Consider the following 16,384-nt stretch of genomic DNA (forward strand, 5'->3'; position numbering starts at 1 on the left):
CCTCTGGGTCCAACTGTTTACCCAAGTCTATCTCCCATTGGAGATGATACGATCTCACTGGGGTTTCCTAGAGGACATGATTGAGGAGTAAAGTAAAGATATTAATCCCGGGGAATGGGGTTTAGCCCTGCAGATGCTTTCAAAGGGGGGGGTCAAGGGGTATGGGGTAGGTCGGGCCTTTGTGAGTTGTTGGAGGAAGTGTTTAATTTGAAGGTAACTTTAACGTTCCTGAAGGGGGATATCATGGGAAGATCTGAGAACATCGAATGTTATTATTCTCGTAGGGGTGAACAGAGAATAAACGTCAGTGAATCCATTATACGTCCACCATGAGAATTTTAGTTTAAAAGTTCATAGTTCATTTAAAAGTTTAAAATTATCACAACTGGGGGGAAATAAAGGGCAGGGAGTAAGACGCAGTAATGGTAAGTGGGAGGATAGTAGTCCTTCCAAGAATTTAAGAGTCCCATAGGCAAAGAGAGTGTGTCATACACGGCCAAAACCTGTGTGGGCATTTTGTGGGGGGGGGGAGCCAGGGTACAGAGGAATTGGGAATAGGGTGAGAGGCGACCAGATCAATAGTGGCCCATAGCGGAATTTGATATGTGTCATGAAGGTGAGATAGTGGGGCTATGTTCGCTGCCGTGTAGTATGCCTGAAGATTGGGGACCGAAAGACCTCCGTTGATCCGCCGAGCGTACAGAGTCTTCTTATTGATCCGGGGTCCTGTGGAACCCCAGAGACTAATTTTCAAGAGCTTGCGTTGGTGAATTTGTCATATTGAGGAGGCGATCGGGACTGGTAATACTCGAAAGAGATACAACAGTTTCGGGAGGTAGGTCATACGAACCACAGAGATCCTGCCGAACCAGGATAGTGGAAGGTGGGACCAGGAGGATAGCATGTCAGTGAGCTTTCTAAAGAGAGGAGGGAAATTGGCTTGGTATAGTCCGTCATGTTTAGGAGTGAGACGTATACCCAGATAGGGCAATGAGGAGAGCCATTGAAATTGGCAATGAGGAGAGCCATTGAGAAAGGGCAATGAGGGGAGCCATTGAGAAAGGGCAATGAGGAGAGCTAATGAAATTGGCAATGAGAAGAGCCATTGAGAAAGGGCAATGAGGGGAGCCATTGAAATTGGCAATGAGGAGAGCCATTGAGAAAGGGCAATGAGGGGAGCCATTGAAATTGGCAACGAGGAGAGCCATTGAGATAGGGCAATGAGGGGAGCCATTGAAATTGGCTTTTAGAGAGGTCAGTTCCAAAGAGGAAAGGTTTACGGACTTAGACTTAGTAGGGTTAACGTGTGGTCCCGATAGAGACGCAAAGGTCTCCAAAAGAGAGAATAAATTAGGCAACGAGATTCTGGGTGCTGTCAGAGTCAATAGGATGTCATCTGCAAACAAGGAGATCTGATGAGCAGAACCCGCCACTTCAATACCCTTTATATCTGGATGTGAACGCATCGCCTCCGCCAGCGGTTCCATAGCCAGGACAAACAGGAGAGGGCGAAAGCGGACAGCAATGTCGAGTGCCCCTCTGGATAGGAAAAATAGAGGATTCAAATCCGTAGTATTTAATTTTAGCCTGAGGGGCATCAGACAGTGCTGCCAGCCAACTTAGAAAGGAAGTGCCAAAGCCGTAGTGGCGGAGTACTGTTATGAGATAAAAAGAGAGAAAAGTTTAGTCGGTGGGACTGTAAATGAGGCCAATCACTATATAGAGTAAGCATGTGGGATCTAAAACATAGTATTGCTTTTATGGGCTCCAACAAAAAGGCGGGGGGGGAGTTTTTTTGGGACTTAAAATGAGAGCTGTATACCAAAGAGCAGTCTTGGCAAAAAACATTTATTATACCTTGTGAAATCATACACAGCACACTGAATCACACAAAAAGGCATACACAGAATCGCATAAACACAGGGCATGCTAAAAAAACACATATAAATATGGATGCCATGGTACTTGGCATATCATAAGGTAAAGACAAGTCCTGCACAACATGGGCCACTGGAAGGGCTGGATGGCATTAGAAAATCTAGAGTAAAACAATATAACAGACATAAAATCATCTGTATGGACATCATGCATCTATGTAAGCCCGACGCGTTTCATTGGGGTATACCAATAAATGTTCTTTGCTAAGACTGCTCTTTGGTATACATCTCTCATTTAACGTCCCCCCTTTTTTTTGGAACCCATAAAAGCAATACTGTGTTTTATATCCCACATGCTTACTCTATATAGTGATTGGCCTCATTTAAAGTCCCACCGAAGCCTCATGGTGGAAAAGGGTTTACCATCGTCACCAAATGCAACCTCCGCTGACTCAGAAAAGGGGTAAAGAGAAGGGAGATGACCCCACAGGTTCATTCTTATACTCCTCTCTGGTTCAACACTCACTTCCCCCGAACTGCTGTCCGTTCCAGACCCTGCAGCTTGGACACGGTATGGGTTATTGTACATGCACCAAGTTATGACTAGCACTGGGCTTAAATCCTTTCAAATGCTAAAGGAAGAATTCGCACTCCCTAACCATCTCTTCTTCCGATATTTACAGCTCCGACATGCGCTACAGACTCAGTTTGCCGGCTCCAACCCCCCTCTGATAGTCCCTCCTATAGTAGATATAATCACAGGGGCTGAGCCAACCAGGTTGATCTCCGCCCTCTACTCCGCCATGCGTCTCCCAGGTTCCGGGGCATTGGCTTATGCCGCCAAGGCCAGATGGGAGGTGGATGTTGGAGTAATTGAGGATGAGGAGTGGGATGATGTATTGGGGGATGTGAAGAGAGTATCCCCCAGGCTTTCGGACCGCCTCACACAGCTGTACATCGTACATAGGACATACCTGACCCCCCAAAAGATAGCACGGTTCAAACCCACGTATAATCCGGGATGCCGCTTATGCGACCACACTCCAGGCTCCTTCTATCACCTCATATGGTCCTGCCCGGTTATACAAACATACTGGATACAGGTAATTCGCTTTCTCCATGACCAAATGGGCTCTCCTGTTAGCCTCGACCCAAAGCTGTGCTTACTTGGCCTCTTGCCAGAATTTGATGCTGACAAGTCCCTTCGTACCTTTTTACATGAAACACTGTTCCTGGCGAGAAAAGTGATTGCTCGCGGCTGGATGCAGGCCCTCCCCCCCACGGTCCAATGCTGGAAGAAAGAGGTTAACGATACCCTCCCGTATAAGAAATTAATATATACGCATAGAGGATGTCCACTTAAATACGAGCAGATATGGGGCAGATGGTTGGGGGATGGGGAGACATGTACTTGATATGCTGTTATATTGATCCCTTGCCCCCCTTCCCCCTCTGTTTTTCCCTTTCTGTGCTTCCTCCACCCCATGGGCCTGCTTTTATTATGTCCCCTTCCCTCTCCTCCTTTTTTCTTTCTTTCTCCGCCTCCTGCCCCTTCCCCGGTTGGCACGGATTGGTCTTATAATGATGCTACCCATGATGGGTATCTAAACCCTATGCAGCGCAACTATCCCAAAGCACTCATGTATGCAACACTGCCTTGGCCAGGTTGGCCCTCATTACCTGCTTTACCTTATGTATGCTTACTATGTATGTTATCTTCTCTGTTTCCTTCTTTGTTTTTTTCAATAAAGTTTGTTTTTCAATTAAAAAAAGAGAAGGGAGATTGTGGGGAAAGAAGAGGGAGGTAGTAAAAGAGCGAGAGAGAAGCACAATAAGGCCAAGGAAATCTCGGTAGAAAAAAATTCAGAAAAAAGCAATAGTGCAACCAATCTTGGGTTCGGGGACCCACCAAGAGGTCGGTGGTCGGCTAGGACCATAATCCTAAGCAAGTGCCGACACTGTGGGGGTCGCAGTGGTCCATCAGACCCATTTTGCTTACTTAACCATTTAAACCAAATAAAAAATGCATAAAAATGAGCACTTAATATAACGTAATATATTGGACACAAACTATTAAAGAGAAAACAGTAAATTCTAGCTCAAAACACAAGATTGGGTTAGACCCTTTCCAGACTCCCCGGGCTAGGCCAGGGGAGGTCCGGGAAAGGTAACTAGCATAGAGATTGAGCAACTTAGGTGCCGGTATCAACTACCTATTGAGAATGTGCATTATCTGGTAGGTCAGAGATCATCCATGATGGCCAGAAGGAATGAGGTCACAGTCCGTAGACCGAAATGGGCACGGAGTGGACCTTTAAACTGATTGAGTAACAACTGGCCCAGGATGAATCTGAGACATCAGCCAACTCCTCAACCGTGGGCCACCCTCCCCCCCCAGTCACCATCTATCAAATTGGGTGACCCAGGGTGGCGGCCCAACACTTGGCAGTGTCGGCCACTTTTAAATGTAAGGCAACAATCATGTGTGCATTAAAAAATATAAAAGTTTGATACCAACAATGTAGCTCTAGGGAGCCTCTCAGTGACTGCGGGAAGATGGACTGAACCTCAGTAAGCGTAGCCAAAGTGGGCTACGACATGGAAAAAGCCTGAAATATAACTCAGGCCAATGTTGAAGTGAAAACCTGGAGTTCAGGAAAATTGAGGGAACATCCTGGAAGCGTTGAGCTTGAAGAGAACGGAGGGCCTGGGAGGCTTGTTGGGATGCCTGCGATGGTTTGCAGGGAAGCTGTACCAACCGTGGGCGGGAGGACAAGACGGACGATTCCTCCTGGGGTGGATGGAGATCCAGTTGTAAGTCCTGAAAGTGACATCTCAAATCAGGCAAGGAGGATGCTTGAACTTGGTGACCTCGATGGGAAAAAGAAAGCTTAAAGGGGAACCCCCACCTGCATTTAATACCTTGGGCTTGCAGGATTTGGAGATATGGTTTCAAGTTCCTTCTTTTTTGCAATCGAGACTGGGGCAAGAGAATGGTTTTGAAAGGAGAGATCCGGACGTCCCCTCAACAATTGCAACAGTCTCTCATTAGCGCGGTAAAAGTGGAACATTATAATTTGGGAGGGTCATCTGTAGGTTTTGGTGCAAGGGATCTATGAATGCGCTCAAATTCCAGGTGTTCCAACGGGATCTCAGGTGCCAATTTCGGGAAGAAAGCCGTGGCCGTGCCTTGCAAGTCGGTGATGACCTCCGGAATCCCACGGATTCTAAGATTATCCCAGCGGGGCCTGTTTTCACAGTCCTCCAGCTTGTCACGCAAGATTTCAACCTCAGCATTAAGTTCTTCAACCTCATCCGCGTGGCCCTCTAGCCCTGCGTTGGTTAAATCCATCCGCTGTTCAAGCTGGTTTGTGCCGCGGCCTAGCTCTTTAAGGCCTCACATGAGATCAGAGGAGAGCTGGCGAGAGGCTACGGAGATTTCATCTCTCACAATGGAACGGAACTTGGCCAGCATTGCATCTGAGTTATGCAGGTCGGGGCTTACCAGGTCTGTAGGGAATTGCTGCAGGCTGTCTGAAGGGGAAGCTGGACCTGCTGCAGAGAGCCTTGTGGTGTCATCGGGCTCGGTGGCGTGGAGGGCAGGGATTAGGCAGCCATATCCCGCGATCGCGCACCAATTTTATTATGTTCAAAGTAATTTTCTAGCAAAAAAAAAACATTTTAACTTATAAACAACAAGTGTCAAAAAGAGGCTCGGTCCTTAAATGGTTAAAAAAAAAAAAAAAAAAACACGCATATAAAAGAGGCAAATCTTTATTTAGTAGGAAACAGACAAGTCATTTGGGTTTGGATTATGTACAAAATTACAATAATACATTATATACAGCGGCTTGATCTGGCGGACGAATTATGAGCATCAACATATTTTCTTTCCCTGGAATTAAAGGTTTAGTCCACCCAACCGTGATATTTCAGTTATGGGCGGAGTCCGTCACCTGCTGATGTGTGCCCAAGCTCCACCCCCCCCCCCCAATAGCAGTAATAACAAGTAACCCCATAGGATGCTGTGTAGGAAGGGGGGAGGGGTGAGTCAAACTCCAGGGAGGGAAATGTGACACTCAATACCGGTGATTACCATTTAATGCGCAAAATCAAAGACATCAATAACAGTGACAACATGAATAATCAAACCGACCCCCCCCCCCCCAAACAGGAAGTCCACTCGTAGGTTTAGTAGATGCAAACCTAAAAACTTTTAAACATCCTTGTTTTCCCTTCCTTTTGTTGCATCTCCTGTAGCACTCAACCCCTTGCAGTTGCCCTCAGAAGCGGTGTGAAACAACCCCTAGTTGCCATCAGAAGCCTGTGTGACAGGGTGACAACTCAAGAGTGCAACCGTAAGGCAAAGACAGAGTGTTGTCACCCGATAAAATGCACCCCAAGCGTTGGCTGCATGGCATTTCTCAGGGCAGGTTCCCCCCCCCCCCCGATGGTGACAACAGTGGACCCTGCCTGTGCAATGCGTGCTGAAATAGCCACTTCCAGTCACCAATGGAAAACCCGTGTGACAACTCAAGAATGGAGCTGTAAGGATAAAGCGTTTTCACCCGATAATCATGTATTAGGTGATGGCTGTATGGCATTTCTCAGGACGGGTTTCCACGATGGTGACAAAAGAGGACCATGTCTGTGTAATATGTGCTGAAACAACCCCTAGTTGCCATCAGAAGCTTGTGTGACAACTCAAGAGTGCACCCGATAAAATTCACGCCAGTGTTGGCTGCATGGCATTTCTCAGGGTGAGTTTCCCCAATGGTGACAACAGTGGACCCATGTCTGTGTAATGTGCTGAAACAACCCCTTGCAGGTGCCTTCAGAAGCCCATGTGACAGGGTGACAACTCAAGAGTGCAACTGTGAGACAAAGGTCAGAGCGTTGTCACTCTATAACAGGAAGTAGTTGACTAAGGACCCTCATGGCGGGACGGCCAAAAATTATTTTAATAAGATTTCAAATGATAACACACAGGAGGATAATAGAGAGGGGCAGGGTGTGTTGTCACCCTATAAAATGCACCCCAGTGATGGCTGCGTGGCCTCTCAGATGGGGACAACAGTGGACCATGTCTGTGTAATGTGTGCTGAAACAACCCCTAGCAGTTGCCTTCAGAAGGCCGTGTGACAGGGTGACAACTCAAGAGTGCAACCGTAAGACAAGGACAGTGTTGTCACCCGATAAAATGCACCCCAAGTATTGGCTGTGTGGCATTTCTCAGGGCGGATTTCCCCAATGGTGACAACAGTCGACCATGTCTCTGTGTAATGTGTGCTGAAACAACCCTTGGCAGGTGCCTTCAGAAGCCCGTGTGACAGGGTGACAACTCAAGAGTGCAACCGTATGACAAGGACAGTGTTGTCACCCGATAAAATGCACCCTAACTGTTGGCTGCATGGCATTTCTCCAGGTGGGTTTTCCCAATGGTGACAACAGTGGAATGTGTGCTGAAACAACCCCTTGCAGGTGCCTTCAGAAGCCTGTGTGACAACTCAAGAGTGCAACTGTGAGACAAAGGTCAGAGCATTGTCACTCTATAACAGGAAGGAGTTGACTAAGGACCCTCATGGTGGTACTGCCAAAAATTATTTTAATAAAAGCTGCAGATTTCAAATGACAACACACAGGAGGATAATAGAGAGGGGCAGGGTGTGTTGTCACCCTATAAAATGCACTCCACTGATGGCTGCGTGGCGTTTCTCAGGGCGGGTTTCCCATCGATGGTGACAACAGTGGACCATGTCTGTGTGTGTGTGTATGTGTGTGTTGAAATTAACCCCTTGTAGTCGCCATCAGAAGCCTGTATGACAGGGTGGCAACCCAAAGGTGCAACCGTAAAAGACGCTGACAGGGCGTTGTCACCCTATAACAGGAAGTGCCTTCATGACAGGATCAGCAGTGATTATTTTAATGAAAACTGCAAATTTCAAATAGACAAATGCAGGATGATAATACAGAAAGGCAGGGACAGAATGTTGTCACCCTATAACAGGAAGTGCCTGGACAAGGACCTCGGTGGCAGGATCACTAGGGATTGTTTTAATGAAAGCTGCAGATTTGAAAAGAGCTGAAAAAGACTTTGGAAATTACATTAAAGCCCATCTCTGGGTGCCCGACCCCTCCCTATCTAAATGCCACAGGCACTCCAGTCCTAAGTCTTCCCCTCTCTATGGTTTAAAGGAGGTGGGGTTCTTCTTCTTTGGGTGTCTATGTTACTGCCTGCATGATGTACACACTCTCTATTGGTTAGATACAGGAGGATTTGTGGGATGTTTGGAGGTGAAAATATTAATATGGTGATCCAGGAAGATTAAATAAAATTTTATATTAACAATGATAAAAAAAAAATGGTCTAAAAACAATTATACAGCAAGTACAATCCTAATGGGTACAGCAAATTGGATGGAATTTCCAACATGTTTCGTCCACAATCTGGGCTTCCTCAGGGGATGCTGTCCACTTGAAGTACAAGCCTTCCCAGTTTCTAAGAACAGTATATACTACAATCAATGATATCTCAAAGGAGTCTACAACCGCCACAGAAAACCAAGAACTGCAGGTGACCATAGGAGGCATTCAAGGACCAAAAACAATAGTTTGCAAAATGCTCAACACCCAGGGATATACATGACTTTATAAAGTAGGGTACTCGTATATAGTGCTGGTGTGTGTCCCTGGGGTTCCGGCAGGACACTAGTTCTATATAATGGTACCCTGTTTTGGAGAGAGTCTATGTCCCTGGGTGTTGGGCATTTTTGCAAACTATTGTTTCTGGTCCTTGAATGCCTCCTATGGTCACCTGCAGTTCTTGGATTTCTGTGGCGGCGACTCCCTGAATTATCATTGATTGTAGTATAAACGGTTCTTAAAAAACTGAAAAAAGGCTTGTTCTTCAAGGAGGACAGCATCCCCTGAGGAAGCCCAGATTGTGGACGAAACATGTTGGGAATTCCATCCAATTTGCTGTACTCGTAAGGATTGTACTTCATGTACTTGCTGTATAATTGTTTTTAAACAAGGGTCTCAGGATGCCAGTGTGGGGGTCTCAAGGCTTTTGCCAAGTTCTTGGAAGAACTTATGGAAACAAAGGACACTGGCGGGGTCTCAAGGTTTCAAGCAAGTTCTCATAAGAACGTTTGGGGGTCATGGGCTGCCAGTGGGGGGTCTCAAGGCTTCAGCTTCAACCAAGTTCTTGGAAGAATTTATGAGAAAAATTGCAACCAGTTGGGTCTCATGGTTTCACCCAAATTCTTAGAAGAACGTTTGGGGTTACGGGATGTCAGTAGGGGTCTTAGGATGCCAGTGTGGGGGTCTCAAGGCTTCAGCCAAGTTCTTGGAAGAACTTATGGAAACAAAGGACACTGGCGGGGTCTCAAGCAAGTTCTCATAAGAACGTTTGGGGGTCATGGGCTGCCAGTGGGGGGGTCTCAAGGCTTCAGCTTCAACCAAGTTCTTGGAAGAATTTATGAGAAAAATTGCAACCAGTTGGGTCTCATGGTTTCACCCGAATTCGTAGAACGTTTGGGTCTCAAGGCTTCAGCTTTAACTAAGTTCTTAGGAACGAACAAGGGACACTGGTGTGGTCTCAAGGTTTCAGCTGAGTTTTTAGAAGAACATTTGGAGTCACAAGATGCCAGTGGAGGGTCTCAAGGCTTCAGCTTCAACCAAGTTCTTGGAAGAATTTATGAGAAAAATTGCAACCAGTTGGGTCTCATGGTTTCACCCGAATTCTTAGAAGAACGTTTGGGGTTACGAGATGCCAGTAGGGGTCTCAGGATGCCAGTGTAGGGGTCTCAAGGCTTCAGCCAAGTTCTTGGAAGAACTTATGGAAACAAAGGACACTGGTGGGGTCTCAAGGTTTCAAGCAAGTTCTCAGAAGAACGTTTGGGGGGGTCATGGGCTGCCAGTGGGGGTCTCAAGGCTTCAGCTTCAGCCAGGGGTAGACGATGCTCAGGATGGACAGTATGGAGGACGTCAGGCCGCACAGCCCCACAAAGCCCGGGTTGGTCTTGTAAAGGCCCAGCTTGTCCAGAGGGATGAAAAGGTCACAGGTGTTCTTGGCCAGGTCGAGCAGAAGAGGAGGGTTGCTGCGGAGGACGTGTATAAGGAGGCGGAGTTGGAGGACCACCATCTGGTGGTGGGAGGGGCTCCCACGAGAGACCACCCCGTTCTCAGCAGCCAGCCTGGAGGAGGAACGCTTGCTCCCAGTTTCGGCCTCCATCAGGAGTTTGAGCTCGTAGAGGTCCCGGCTGAGATTCATGATGAGCGAAAACAAGTAATACCTGCAGAGGGGACAAAGAATGTGTGACTGCAGAGGACTTACACTATACGGCCAAAAGAATCTCGTCACCCGACCATCACACCTGAGGAGTTCCTACCATGGTCATTAATATGAAGTTGCCCCCTTTTACATTGGTGGTCAGTGAGGAGCCCCAGTAACGTCTCCTATTACACTAGTGGCCCCAATAACGTCTCCTCTTACACTGGTGGTCAGTGAGGAGCCTCAGTAACGTCCCCAATTACATTGGTGGTCAGCAAGGAGCCCCAGTAACATCTCCTCTTAGATTGGTGGTCAGTAAGGAGCCCCAGTAACATCCCCAATTACATTGGTGGTCAGCAAGGAGCCCCAGTAACATCTCCTCTTACATTGGTGGTCAGTGAGGAGCCCCAGTAACATCTCTTCTTACATTGGTGGTCAGTGAGGAGCCCCAGTAACATCTCCTCTTACATTGGTGGTCAGTGAGGAGCTCCAGTAACATCTCCTCTTACATTGGTGGTCAGTGAGGAGCCCCAGTAACATCTCCTCTTACATTGGTGGTCAGTGAGGAGCTCCAGTAACATCTCCTCTTACATTGGTGGTCAGTGAGGAGCCCCAGTAACATCTCCTCTTACATTGGTGGTCAGTGAGGAGCCCCAGTAACATCTCTTCTTACATTGGTGGTCAGTGAGGAGCCCCAGTAACATCTCCTCTTACATTGGTGGTCAGTGAGGAGCTCCAGTAACATCTCCTCTTACATTGGTGGTCAGTGAGGAGCCCCAGTAACATCTCCTCTTACATTGGTGGTCAGTGAGGAGCCCCAGTAACATCTCCTCTTACATTGGTGGTCAGTGAGGAGCCCCAGTAACTCCTCCTCTTACATTGCTGGTCAGTGAGGAGCCCCAGTAACTCCTCCTCTTACATTGGTGGTGTTTACTCACCTGAAGGACCTCTGACTCCACTTCTCCTGGTCCATTTCCCGTGACAACCCCGTCTTCCCCAGCCACAGGATGTTGTCGCAGGCGAAGTACATGGCGCGGTTCAGGTGGCTCACCGTGATGCAGAACCGCAAGACGACGTCCGATAGGTGTATGGCCCGCTTGGCCGACTCCAAGGCGTCCACGGAGTTCCCCAACCTAAACACTGAGGGGGGGAGACAAAGAGAGCGCTAGTGACCCCCAAACTTCTATATAATGAAGTTCAACCTGATTTCCCCTCCCCCCCCCCCCAACAACATGATAATGACATTACTAAAAAAAACATTTCTCTTTTCATTTAATCTCTTATTTTAGATCCGGTGATGTCATCACTGGGTCTCTGCGCTCCTCTCCTGCCACTTACGTTTCCGGCTGAGGCTAAAGTGCGCCTCCACCTGTTTGATGACGGCGACGAGCTCTGCGCTGGCTCCATTCTTCTGCAGCGTGTACCCGAGCAACGTGCAGGCGTACTGTGCGGCTCTAGGGGGAAGAAGACAGATGTGAGTGATGATGGCGGCGGCGGCGGCGTCACCGCAACCGACCCCTCCCCCCAAATAAAGAGCGCCCAGACCTGAAGCCGGTCACAAAGAATCGAAAACCTCGCCCCGGCATTGATGTCACACAAACCCAGAAAGGGTTCTTATACTTAACATGGTGACATGTCCCCTCCCCTGAGGAGCCGGAGGCGGGTCATTGCCCAGGGTGGGGAGGAGCTCTAACAAAGATTTTTTTTTTTTTTTAAAGGCACACTCCACCTTTTTTTTTTTTTTACAAAAATGCAATAACACACCCCATCAATAAAATAGAAAATGCGAATTATGAAATGCTTGCATAGATGTCTGCAGATGATGGGACTTGTGGTCTAAGTATTCGCAGATCGCTGTAGACGTGGGGGACGCAGCGTTGTGCGCGGAGCCACGTACAATCCAAAAATCAATAGGGGGGGGGGGGGGTTCAGGATGGTAAGTGGGAGAGTGAGGAATGTAGACGAAACATGGAGGTCACATGGTCCATAGGCGGAGTGTCCCTTTAATTACACAGGAAATCTGCAGAAAGAGCTGGAGCAAGGTATGCTGGGACCTGTAGTCCACCGCCCCCTTTATCTCCTCCAAGGCATGCTGGGACCTATACTCCACCACCCCCTTCACCTCCCCCAAGGCATGCTGGGACCTGTAGACCACCACCCCCTTCATCTCCCCCAAGGTATACTGGGACCTGTAGACCACCACCCCCTTCATCTCCCCCAAGGTATACTGGGACCTGTAGACCACCACCCCTTCATCTCCCCCAAGGTATACTGGGACCTGTAGACCACCACCCCTTCATCTCCCCCAAGGTATACTGGGACCTGTAGTCCACCACCCCCTTCATCTCCGCCAAGGTATACTGGGACCTGTAGTTCACCACCCCCTTTATCTCCCCCAAGGTTTACTGGGACCTGTAGTCCACCACCCCTTCATCTCCCCCAAGGTATACTGGGACCTGTAGTCCACCACCCCTTCATCTCCCCCAAGGTATACTGGGACCTGTAGTCCACCACCCCTTCATCTCCCCCAAGGTATACTGGGACCTGTAGTCCACCACCTCCTTCATCTCCCCCAAGGCATGCTGGGACCTGTAGTCCACCACCCCCTTTATCTCCCCCAAGGTATACTGGGACCTGTAGTCCACCACCCCCTTCATCTCCCCCAAGGTATACTGGGACCTGTAGTCCACCACCCCCTTCATCTCCCCCAAGGTATACTGGGACCTGTAGTCCACCACCCCCTTTATCTCCCCCAAGGCATGCTGGGACATGTAGCGATCCTCCCCCCTTCTTTTCTGGCTTGCTGTCACTTATAGTCACACCCCCCCCCCTCCCCTCCAGGGCTCTCAGGGTCATGCTGGGCCTTGTAGTCCCCCTCCCAGGCTGCTGCTAGTGCCCTGGGCACAGAGGAGTCACCTGATGAGCCGCTCCTTGGCCTGGCTCTGGCCGCTGAACCTCACCCAGGCGTCCATGTGTGTCCTACTCCCCGCTCAGGGTGTAAAGATCACTCAATGCCGCACTTCCGGGTGTAGCACGGGCCACTTCCGGGTGTAGTACGGGTCCCTTCCGGGTGTAGTACGGGTCCCTTCCGTGTGTCTTACTTCCGGGTGTATACAGGTAGGTGGGTCACGTCCTGGTGTAGTGAGGGGGCGTGTCCCGGAAGAAACCTCTCCCCCACATCGCACAGCTCAGCCAGGCAGGAGCGTCATGTTACCGATTAGACCACGCCTCCTTTCTGTAACTGCCTCTCCCTAGTCCCGCCCTCTTGCCTTGACTGACAGCTCACTTTTACAATGTAATGTCTTATCACATTTATTACATTATTATAATGTTTATTGATTCACATTTATTATATTCTTATTTATTTTACTTATTCTATCACATTCAATTATTATATTATTTATCACATTACCTTGTTTAATATTATTATTATTATTTTTTTTTTGCATTATTATTTATTTATAACATTTATCAAATTATGATAGTTTTTATTATATTACATTTACTACATTATTATACTATTTATTCATCCCATTCATTATATTATTATGTTATATCACATTTATTACATTATTACTTATTTTTCCTAATTGTATCTAATTTATTACATTAGTATATTATTTATTTTATTACAATATTATTTACTATTATTTATTGTATGACATTTATTATATATTTAATATGTATTATATATTACATATATATTTATTACAATATTACTTATATTTACTTATTGTACTACACTTATTACATTATTATACTATTTATTTTATTACAATTTTATTTACCATTATTATTTGTACGACATTTATTACATTATTATACTATTTATTTTATTACAATTTTATTTACCATTATTATTTGTATGACATTTATTATATTATAGTACATATACTACATTGTTATCTACCCCTGCTTAAAATTAAAATATCTACAACCTCCTCCTCACCCCCCAAGTCCCGGTGTAGTGTCATATTTTGCTCCCCATCATAGAATGCTCCGGAAGTGACGCTGCGGCCAGAAATTTCGCACACTTGCGCCGGCGCGATGCGTTCCAAACACTTGCGCCATTGCGTTCCAAAGGATTTGATGACAGCGTAGACCAGTGAAACCGCCAGATAATGTCACGGGAAGTGAGGGGAGGTAATCCCCTCCCCGAGCCACGGTTTCCCGCTCTCTCTGCTCCGCTCTGTTTAAACATAAAGTCACGATTACCCCCCTCCCCCTCACTTCCCTGACATTATCTGACTGCATTGTCGCGAATCCTCTGGAACGCATGGCGCAAGTGCTTGGAAGGCGCCGCGCAATGCGCAGTGCAAAATTTCTGGCCGCTACGTCACTTCCGGAGCATTTTACGATGGGGGAGCAAAATATGACACTACACCGGTAAAAATCAAGGGGAGAACGGAGATTCGCAGTCCAAGGACCACGGATATGGAACGCGCTACCCACGAACATCCGCTTGGAAGGAAACCATCGGGTCTTCAGGAGGAAGAAAAAAAAAAAAAAAAAAAAACCTCAAGACTCACCTCTTTTAAGAAAGAATCAACGCAGGTCGGATCAAGCGCCTTGAGGCGATTCAGTTCGCATTTGCATCGCTATACAAGTCATTCATTCATTCAACTCAATGACACATTAGTGTGGTGGGTAGCGGGAAGAATGGTCCTTACATTTGTGGTCAATTGGGAAGGATCATCTCCTTAAAAAAAGGTAGCTAAAAAGATCAATGGCGTCAGTAGGAACTTATCTGAATGGAAGAAACTGCTCATTGCTGAAGGAACCCCTAGCGGAACCCTCTGGAGGAACCCTGGTCTAGGGGGGAGTCTTCTTGGTGTTTTCTAGTATTTCGTCCCAGTCAGATTCTTCTATTGGGCCAGATTGGGGTAGGGAGTTCCAAAGGATGGGAGAAGCTCTGGAGGTGATCATGGGAGGAGGTGACAAGGGAGCTAGAGAGCAGGGAGGTCTTGGGAGGACCGAAGAGAGCGGCACGGTTGGTATTTTGGGACTAGGTTAGTGACGGAGCTGGGGGGCAGAGTTATGGATGGCTTTGTAAATTATTGTTAGTACTTTGAATTTTATTCGTTGGGTGAGTGGAAGCCAGTGGAGGGATTGGCGGAGGGGGTGGAGGACACTGAATGGAGACCAGTGGAGGGATTGGCAGAGAGCGTTGGAGGACACTGAATGGAGACCAGTGGAGGGATTGGTAGAGAGCGTTGGAGGACACTGAATGGAGACCAGTGGAGGGATTGGCGGAGAGGGGTGGAGGACATTGAATGGAGACCAGTGGAGGGATTGGTAGAGAGGGGTGGAGGACATTGAATGGAGACCAGTGGAGGGATTGGTAGAGAGGGGTGGAGGACACTGAATGGAGACCAGTGGAGGGATTGGCAGAGAGGGGTGGAGGACACTGAATGGAGACCAGTGGAGGGATTGGCAGAGAGGGGTGGAGGACACTGAATGGAGACCAGTGGAGGGATTGGCAGAGAGGGGTGGAGGACACTGAATGGCGACCAGTGGAGGGATTGGCAGAGAGGGGTGGAGGACACTGAATGGAGACCAGTGGAGGGATTGGTAGAGGGGTGGAGGACACTGAATGGAGACCAGTGGAGGGATTGGCGGAGAGGGGTGGAGGACACTGAATGGAGACCAGTGGAGGGATTGGTAGAGAGGGGTGGAGGACACTGAATGGAGACCAGTGGAGGGATTGGCGGAGAGGGCCGGAGGACACTGAATGGAGACCAGTGGACTGGTCTATGTAAAAAGGTAATCCAATGAGGAGGGAGTTGCCCGTAGCTGAGGCCAGAGATAACCAGGGCGGGAATTAGAAGCTTGGTGGGGTCATTGGTTAAAAAGGGGCGTATTCTGGAGATGTTGCGGAGGCCAAGGCGGCATGATTTGGACAGGGATTGGATGTGGGCCTATGGGAGGGCAGCTCGAATTCCTCCTTCAGCGATTGGAAGTGCCATGCTCCAAGAGAGGTAAGTACCTGGTATAAGAATAACCCCCCAGCCCCCCCCCCCGCAGCTCATATGTCAATGTCCAGAATTAAGGTCAATTCCTGTAGTCGGGGGGGGGGGGGGTTATACCATAGGGGTGTGTGAGTGAAAGGAATCAGCATCAGTTATTTTGAGAGCAATCTCCGATATGGGTTTCTGGCCTAGGTGCAGAAACCGGGAAGTAACGCAAATGTAAAAAAAAAGAAAAAAAAAAAAAATGATATATAATAAAATAA

The 16,384-nt window shown here is 47.8% G+C and overlaps 1 protein-coding gene across 2 annotated transcripts; it reads right to left on the reverse strand.

The window, feature by feature from the left end:
* Nucleotides 1–5,635: 5,635 nt before the first annotated feature.
* Nucleotides 5,636–13,231, reverse strand: PEX11B (peroxisomal biogenesis factor 11 beta). Of its 2 annotated transcripts, XM_077463980.1 has the most exons (5): nucleotides 13,069–13,231; nucleotides 11,491–11,606; nucleotides 11,091–11,292; nucleotides 9,830–10,174; nucleotides 5,636–9,341 (listed from the first exon to the last, which is right to left on the reverse strand). In XM_077463980.1, exons 1-5 carry the CDS (start codon nucleotides 13,122–13,124, stop codon nucleotides 9,320–9,322), a joined length of 741 nt encoding a protein of 246 aa, XP_077320106.1. In that variant the 5' UTR covers nucleotides 13,125–13,231; the 3' UTR covers nucleotides 5,636–9,319. The 2 variants fall into 2 exon arrangements, with proteins under 2 accessions (XP_077320106.1, XP_077320105.1); XM_077463979.1 differs by having other exon boundaries at nucleotides 5,636–10,174.
* Nucleotides 13,232–16,384: the final 3,153 nt, after the last annotated feature.

The sequence above is a fragment of the Lithobates pipiens genome, unplaced genomic scaffold (genome assembly GCF_037356315.1).
Source record: "Lithobates pipiens isolate NorthernLeopardFrog02 unplaced genomic scaffold, aLitPip1_a1.2 Scaffold_30, whole genome shotgun sequence".
Lineage (NCBI taxonomy): Eukaryota > Metazoa > Chordata > Amphibia > Anura > Ranidae > Lithobates > Lithobates pipiens.

What these genes read in the sequence shown, in the direction of transcription:
- PEX11B (XM_077463980.1), bottom strand. Translation starts at nt 13,124, where the DNA reads ATGGACGCCTGGGTGAGGTTCAGCGGCCAGAGCCAGGCCAAGGAGCGG. An exon ending in CTTTAGCCTCAGCCGGAAAC is followed by an intron (nt 11,293 to 11,490) that starts GTAAGTGGCAGG and finishes TCCCCCCCTCAG; the next exon opens with TGTTTAGGTTGGGGAACTCC. An exon ending in TGGAGTCAGAGGTCCTTCAG is followed by an intron (nt 10,175 to 11,090) that starts GTGAGTAAACAC and finishes TCCCCTCTGCAG; the next exon opens with GTATTACTTGTTTTCGCTCA.